The following is an 8,831-nucleotide window of genomic DNA, read 5'->3' on the forward strand; positions in this document are numbered from 1 at the left end:
CTCCGAGAAGGACAAGACTTGACTTTCATTAACCAAGTGAAACATCGCATCAGAACTACCGATGAACTACCCATTTATACAAAATCCTATAGATATCCTTTCATACACAAACCTGAAGTACGTAATCAAATCTCCGATATGCTTAACCAGGGCATAATTAGACCCAGCTACTCACCATGGAGCTCCCCTGTCTGGATAGTTCCAAAAAAACCAGATGCGAGTGGTAAGCAAAAATGGCGATTGGTCATAGACTACAGGAAATTAAATGAGAAAACAATAGGGGACAGGTACCCACTCCCAAACATTAATGACATTTTGGACAAACTAGGGAAGTCTATGTACTTTTCGACATTGGATCTCGCTAGTGGGTTCCATCAGATCGAGATGGATCCACGCGACGTATCTAAAACGGCCTTCACGGTCGAAGGTGGCCATTACGAGTATGTACGCATGCCATTTGGGCTGAAAAATGGCCCTTCGACTTTTCAATGAGTCATGGATAACGTTTTAAAGGAATTGCAAGGTACAATCTGTCTAGTGTACCTAGATAACATTATTATATTCTCGACCTCCTTGCAGGAACACGTAGAAAATCTTCGAAAGGTATTCCAGAAACTTCGTCAAGCAAACCTTAAGGTTCAACTCGATAAGTCCGAGTTTCTCAAAAAGGAAATAGCTTTTCTTGGCCACTTGGTCACAACAGAAGGTATTAAACCAAATCCTAGCAAAATCCAGGCTATCACCGACTTTCCCATTCCGAGAACCCCGAAAGAAATCAAATCATTTCTTGGGTTACTCGGCTATTACCGTAAATTTATTCGGGATTTTGCAAAATTGACCAAACCACTCATAGAATGTCTAAAGAAGGGACGACGTATTGATCTAAACGATCGCTATTTGAGAACTTTTAAATCTTGTAAAGATATTCTCACCAACGATCCCCTTCTTCAACATCCGGACTTCAAAAAACCCTTTGTGCTCACAACAGATGCGAGCAACTTTGCAATTGGTGGTGTATTATCACAAGGGCCAATCGGCAGTGATAAACCAATCTGCTATGCTAGTAGGACCTTGACTGATACCGAGATCAACTATTCGACAATCGAAAAGGAGCTCTTGGCAATTGTGTGGGCTACTAAGTACTTCCGCCCATACCTCTTCGGTAGGAAGTTTACAATAGTGACAGATCACAAACCCCTTATCTGGATGATGAATCTAAAGGATCCAAATTCTAGACTGATACGTTGGAGGCTCAAGCTAGAAGAGTACGATTATGAATTGCATTATAAAAAGGGTAGCCAGAACAGTAACACAGACGCCTTAAGTCGAATAAAAATCAATAAAGAGACGAACAATAAAAACTTAGCTGAAGTTTATGTTAATGATACTCCAGGCACATCCGCACAAAGTACTATGGGTTCCACTGTGCATTCCGCAGAAGAAAACCTTAATACAGGAATCCCTATTTCTGAACGCCCTTTAAACGAATTCTCTCTTCAATTGGTACTTGAAAAAACTAACAATAAACCCCAAATGATTCTCGAAATGCCATTCAGAAATAAACAGCGACGTATCATTCGAATGCAAGAATATACGGAAGTAGTAAGGAATATACCCTCAGCATAGGCTCTGTGTGTTAGAGGGAGATAGCATGATAGAGCTTTTAAGCTTTCATGCTATCTCGCTCGCTCCGTCTCTTTCGCACGATGAGCTTTTTGGGTGCGCGCATTGGGTAAGGGGTGTGCGCCCTGGGTAAGGGGTGTGCTTTTAGCTGGGCTCTGGGTGTGTGCCTGTGCTGTGGGCTTTGGGCTGTGTGCTTTTAGTGGGGCTCTGGGTGTGTGCCTGTGCTGTGGGCTTTGGGCTGTGTGCTTTTAGTGGGGCTCTGGGTGTGTGCCTGTGCTGTGGGCCTTGGGTTGTGTGCTTTTAGTGGGGACTCTGGGTGTGTGCCTTGGGTGAGGGTGCCTTTGGAACCTTTGGGTTTGCGACTTGGGAACGGGGTGTTGCTGTGCGAATAAAATTAATAACACTTGAAGTTATTAATTTAATATATTTTATTGATCTTCATCCTCTCACAGTTCCAACTAGACTCTTCCTTTTATTATCTTACTGCTACCTTAATACCTACGATGCTCGCTCGTTTGTGCATCCGTTATGCAGGTGCACTCAATAATGTTTATGATTCTATTAGTTTGTGCATCCGTTATGCAGGTGCACTCAATAATGTTTATGATTCTATTAGTTTGTGCATCCGTTATGCAGGTGCACTCAATAATGTTTACAATGTTTCGGAATTAACTGTAAATGGGAGATAAGCGACCCAAGCGGATATTTAACCTGTGTGGGGGCCTGTGCTTTGTCTGGGGTCGTGTCTTGGGGATATTAAGCTCTATTGCTGTTTCTCTTGTTTTGCTGTGTGTCTCGGATATGTTTTGGTGTGTTTCTGAGATCTTTTTCAAGTGTTTTTGGGGAGTGTCAAGTTGTTTGTGTGCCTTTATGGGGTATCGATCTTTTTGGTGTGCTTTTTGTGGGTTATTAAGCTGGTTTGGTGTGTATATGAGACAGCGATGTTTTCCGAGTGCTTTCTGGGGAGTGTCAAGTTGTTTGTGTGTCACTTTGTAGGGGGTATCGATCTTTTTGGTGTGCTTTTTGATTTATTAAGCTGTTTTGATGTGTTTGCCTGGGTATCGGTCTTTGCGGTGAGTGACTTGGTTGAAGTGGGGTCTGTGGGGTCACAGCGCTCGGCTATGGTGTGGGCTTTAGGTGGTAGGCTTCGCCGCGGGCTTGAGGTGGTTGGCTGGCCGATGCAGATTTTGCGGTTATCATTGCTGACTTGGGACTTGGGATTAAGTTTAAATGAAAAAGTTCGTTAAACTTCAAATATTTATTTTATTATACTTATTTACACATACATCATTCAATATTCTTTAGAATTAACAATATGTGTACACTTATTTATATATCTTTCTCGATATCAAACAATGACTCTAGAAATTTATTTCACAGTATAACGTAAAAATTGCATATACAAATTATGAAATTCATTACAAATCGGGTGGTGATGTTATTTAAAATTCTTATAAAACTATTTGACAATATTATTCGACATTTTGAATATTACTTTAAATTACAGTGCATAAGCTGAATAATTATTATTTTGAACAAATTTTATTTTGAAATAATTGTGTTCCTGCACATCCACTCCTTCGAAAACGAAATAGTGTTCCTGTATAGCGTTCAGCTCATCGACCTGCTTCTGACTACGAATCCTTTCGGAGAAGCGAGGGGGTAAGAAAACAAAATTGTTATTACTAAAATGGACTGTCAAACGCTGTCCAAATTTAGTTTTAACAAGCTTGAATTCGGTGATGAGATATTTTTTACCCACCTCTAAACTGGATATTGACACATAGGTCTGGGGTAACGTTTCGCTGACATTGTTCAGGATTTCAATGGTATTCTAAGGAAACAAATAATAAACTGTTGTAAAATATTTTCCAAAGTAAATCAAGAAAATTGTACTAGCGACCCAAACTTGAAGTTGGCGCTCGGTTCTCTTGGGCGCATCGAATTTTATTTTAAAACCAATTTACAATCGAAATGGAAGAAATATTAGCGACCCATACATAAAGTTGGCGCTGAGTTTTCTTGCGCTAAAAGCACATAGAATTTTACTTCAGAAATTTTTTTTTTAGTTTCGGAGACAGATTTTTTGTGTTTCATCAAAGTTAAAAAGTATATAATAGCGACCCAAACATAAAGTTGGCGCTCAGCTTTCTTGCGCTAAAAGCGCATTGAATTAAATAAAATAAACTTACCATGTTTGTATAATGCAGCCTTGCAAATGATACTTACCTCCAGAAGAAATGCCTTTTATACATGTCTTCGCTACATGAGAACATCATATAGCGATCATGAAGATATCTACATAGCTCATAAAAAATCGTCATCATCATGATACTTGCCTTGTAATTTATCCAGGACAGTTTTGTGATGTTTTATGAAATGAATTACACAGCATGTAAACTTCCTACAAATTCATAATACTAACATATGCAACCGTATGCCTGCGAACAAGATTCCGCAGATATTTGTCGTATGATTTATTGCAACATTTTGTATGATTTTCAAAATGAATAAAAACAAAAACAAAATACATTGGCCTAAGATATTACGATCATGAAGACAGGTTGCCCGTCAAAAAAAAAACAGTGCTTATGCTTATCTCTTGGTTCTTTGAGTTATCCAGTGCAATTTTTTTGATATTTTTATATTCTCTGAAAGCAATTACCCGACATCTGTAATTTCATAATTCCATGCAACCAAATGCTTGGGAATAATATACTTGTCTTATGGTTTATATTATACATTTCGCATGTTGCGTAAAACAAAAAAAAAAAAAAACTGTATGAAACCATTGCGATCATGGAGATACGCATAAGTTGCTTACCAACAAAAAGGGAATTGCATATGCTTCCGCCTTGATTTATTGATTGATTGATTGATGCGAAATGATGCATAAAAATGCAATGGATTAAGATACTGCGATCATGATGATGTGTTACTTGTGAACAAGAAAAATACGCATGCATATGCCTTGATTTATCCGGTGCAGTTTTATGATACGTATAAATAGTGCAAATTTCAAGTGGAAAATCCACAGAAATTTTGAAACGATCAGGAAGGAAGGTAGCGTTGGGGTAAGAGTCTTTTGTAAATTTTTTTTCAACAATTATTAACAGTTTTTCTAACTTTATTTCAGATTCAGATAAAACCAATAATAAAATAAAGAACCAGTACCGTTGGCTTATTAGCTAAGGTATTTGATAATGAGCTTTTCAGCTCTTTCAAAATAAAAAAAATAAAATATAAAAGAAGCATACAGTAAAACAAAATTTTCTAAAAATGTCTTTCACTTTTAATTTAATTCAGCTGTTACAAACTTCTGTTGCTTTGGGTAAAGAGTTTTGCTTTGAGGTGATGAACACTGTTATTAGTTACTTGGAGAAACAAAAAGTTTCAATAACAGTGCAAGAAAAGAATTCATTTTTCAAGATTCTTCTTGAATGTTCCAAGGAGTTTAAAATAAATCAGGATGACGTAGTTTTTCATAAATTTTTCAAAATTATAGATGAGTGTGCAAAATTGTCAGATTGTTCAACTACAAGCAATAGTACCAATAGACCAGCAGTTTCCACTTCATCGATATGTGTAGCTACTACTGTTACGAATGCGCGTAGTAATAGCATTAATCAAAATTATCAAGTCGGTTCAGGATTAAAAGAAAAAATCGAACTAATTTCAAAAAAAGTGACAAATTTTAAGAAATTTAATGTGATGGGAGTAAAAATGATTTTCCGACTGAATGAGTTTAAAGACCCTGAGGAGAATATTTTGGAAGGTCTTAGAAATACCTTTAACGAAGTTGTAAATGAAATCGTGAAAAATTCTAAGGAGGGTAGTAAAATTTCAATGTATATTTCATTGCCAAACTCGCCGCACGAGAAACCTATATGGTCTAGTTTAAGACCTGTAAGCGAGCTAAATGGCGAACACATTCTATCATTAATATCAAGCATTAATCAGTCAAATTCAACATTTCTTTCAGACGACATTATACAGATTGATGCAAATATCGTCAATTTTCCATTTGGGAAGGGTAGTTAATCCAAAAATGCTAAGTGAAGCTGACGTCCTATTGAAAAAAACTAGCGTTGTAGATGTTGGCAAAGAAGGGGATGTCCATTGTCTTCCGAGAAGTATTTGCCATGTTTTGGATAGTGAAATAGCAAAAAATAGTTTAAGCAAGGCAGCTAAAAAACTTTGTAAACTTGCAAATGTAAATGTGAGTGAAATAAATGGCTGTAGCTTACTAGATCTGTACAAATTTCAAAAGTATCTCAACAATTATCAGATTGTTGTGTTCAATGATATCACTGATCCAAATTCTATACTATTTAAAATTCCATATAATTTTTTTATGAACGAAATTAAAAAAATTTACCTGTATTATTCCGCATTACAAAACCATTACTACGTTATCAAATCGCTTACAGCCTTTTTTAATAAGAATTATACCTGCAATTATTGCGATAATGTCAGCAATTACAGATTTTATAAATGTGCAATGAAGTGTCCATACTGTTATTGCTACCCTCCTTGCCAATTTACTTCGACATTGAGGGATTGCCTAAAGTGTAATCGATCGTTTAGAGGAGAACACTGTTATCTACAACATATTCAGAATAAAATTCGTAAAGATAGTGTTTGTGACTCCTTACAAATCTGTAAGATATGTAACAAGTTCTTGAACTTTGTTATTAGAGGTAAAAGAGATCATACATGTAATGAGTACTATTGCCAAACATGTTATAAAGTAGTTCGACAAGAACATCTATGTTACATTCAACCATACCGGGGGAAAGGTAATTCACGTTTTCTAATTATTTTTTTCGACTGCGAAACCACACAAGATACTATTTACGGTGCATCTCCAGATCGAGCGCAATGCTGACCACATTGCCTCCTAGTGTACCGTTACGGTCTTGAATGAAGTGCTCTAACACACTTCAAGGCCCTGATCCAATATGGATTGTTGCGCCAACGATTATTATTATTATTATCTCCAGATACACATTTACATATTGTAAATTTAATAACTGCCCATCAAGTGTGTTTTTCATGTTATAATGACTCTGACATATCAAATGATTGTGTCAATTGTGGTAAAAGAGAGCATATCTTCCAATATAATGAAGACATCGATGTTGTGAAGCAATTTATCGATTACGTGTTTATGACGCGATCTTATGTGACAAACATTATTTGCGTTGCGCATAATTTTCAAGGCTTCGATGGACACTTTCTAATATCAGAACTTTTGAATAGAAAATTCGCCATTAATCCTGTAATGAATGGCACTAAAATAATGAAACTAACTTGTAAAAATGTTAGTTTTATTGATTCTTTAAATTTTCTGCCATTTCCTTTATCCAAATTTTCTGATGTGTTTGGGTTTGAAAATCATAATAAGGGTTACTACCCATACTTTTTCAATACAAAGGAAAATTTTAATTATATTGGGAAATACCCGACACCAAAAATGTATGGTTACAATTCAATGAAGCAAAAAGAGAGACAGAAATTCTTAGAATGGTATAGTTCAAATTGTACAAAAATGTTTGATAATAAAAATGAAATGTTAAAGTACTGTATCAATGATGTCACTATTTTACGTTTCGGATGCTTATCCTTTATGAAAGAATTTCTGGAAATAACTGCGGTTAACCCTTTCACAGAATCCTTAACAATAGCATCTGCCTGCATGCTGGTATTTCGAAAAAATTTCTTAAAAGCTCAAACCTTGGCTATCATGCCAAAAAATAAATATTTGAAAGGAAAACAATTTTCATTTGCTTCACTCAAATGGCTACATTTCAAAGGCATGAATACTACAGTTGGAATTTTATCCGCACTAAATACAGGTGAAGTGAAATTAGAGAAAGGCGGACTCTTCGTCGATGGGTTTGACCCAAAAACAAACACTGTTTACGAATTTTTTGGTTGTTTTTACCATGGATGCCCAGACTGTTTCAAATTCAATTCGTCAGATATTATTAAGGGTAGTAAGTGTGACACGTTAAGTCAGAGGCACGAAAGCACCATGAAAAAAATGTCCGCTATTAGGAAGAATGGTTATAATTTGGAATACATTTGGGAATGCGATTTTAAAGACTTTTTAAAAAGGAACCCCGCGGTAGACAAACAAATAACCGAAGATCTCGCATATTTTACTTTACCTTTGACCCCCCGCGACGCCGTTTATGGGGGAAGAACAGAAGTATTTAGGACTTATGCAAAAATTAATGCTCAAAATGAAATAATTCGTTATTTAGATTTTACAAGTCTGTATCCATACATTAATAAATACGCACCATACCCCATTGGGCATCCAACAATATTCAGAAACCAAACTCCACCAGTTTCTGAAATTTTAGAAATGCATGGATTTACTTCTTGCTCTATTCTCCCTCCTGATAATCTCTTCTTACCCGTTTTACCTTACAAATAATAATGTCTTTAGATGTATACACGAAGAATGTGAAAGACAAATTACCGGCACATGGGTGATCCCTGAAGTAGCCTTGGCAGTTAAGCAAGGTTATAAAATACTTAAGGTTTTTGAAGTGTGGAAATATGATTACACAATATTTGACCCAAAAACGCAAAATGGTGGGTTATTCACCGAATATGTAAACACATTTTTTAAAATCAAGCAAGAAGCTAGCGGTTGGAGTAGAGAATGTAAAACAGAAGTAGATAAAGAGAATTTCTTGAAAAAATTTGAAGAGCGTGAAAGTATTAAACTGGATATAGACAATATAAAGAAAAATTCTGGAAAGCGAGCGGCGGCAAAACTGATTTTGAATTGTTTTTGGGGTAAGTTTGCTCAAAGGGAAAATAAATCATTTACAAGCGTGTTTGGTGATTTCAAAGAGTTTTGCAATTTTATTCAATCACCAGGAATAGAGATATCATCCATTTTACCTATCAATGAGGACACAATGTGGGTAAACTGGAGATATTTTAATGAAAATCTAAACATGCTCCCGCACATTAATATTCCCGTTGCAGCTTACACAACTGCCTTTGCACGGATAAAACTGTATGGAGCAATGCAAAATATCGGTAACGCGCTTCTTTATTGTGACACTGACAGTTTAATATTTATTGAAAATAAAAAGACACCTTCCGTTTTTAAAATATCAGATTATTTAGGCGATTTAACAGATGAAGTGGAATCCTTTGGTCCTAATGCATTTATTTCGGAATTT

The 8,831-nt window shown here is 36.0% G+C and overlaps 1 protein-coding gene across 1 annotated transcript; it reads left to right on the forward strand.

Moving 5' to 3' along the window:
- Positions 1-6,388: 6,388 nt before the first annotated feature.
- On the forward strand, positions 6,389-8,068 carry LOC119653974. Its single transcript, XM_038059134.1, has 2 exons — positions 6,389-6,494; positions 6,627-8,068. Exon 2 carries the CDS (start codon positions 6,794-6,796, stop codon positions 8,066-8,068), a length of 1,275 nt encoding a protein of 424 aa, XP_037915062.1. The 5' UTR covers positions 6,389-6,494; positions 6,627-6,793.
- The last annotated feature ends 763 nt before the right edge of the window (positions 8,069-8,831 follow it).

Source organism: Hermetia illucens, chromosome 4 (assembly GCF_905115235.1).
Source record: "Hermetia illucens chromosome 4, iHerIll2.2.curated.20191125, whole genome shotgun sequence".
Classification (NCBI taxonomy): Eukaryota; Metazoa; Arthropoda; class Insecta; order Diptera; family Stratiomyidae; genus Hermetia; species Hermetia illucens.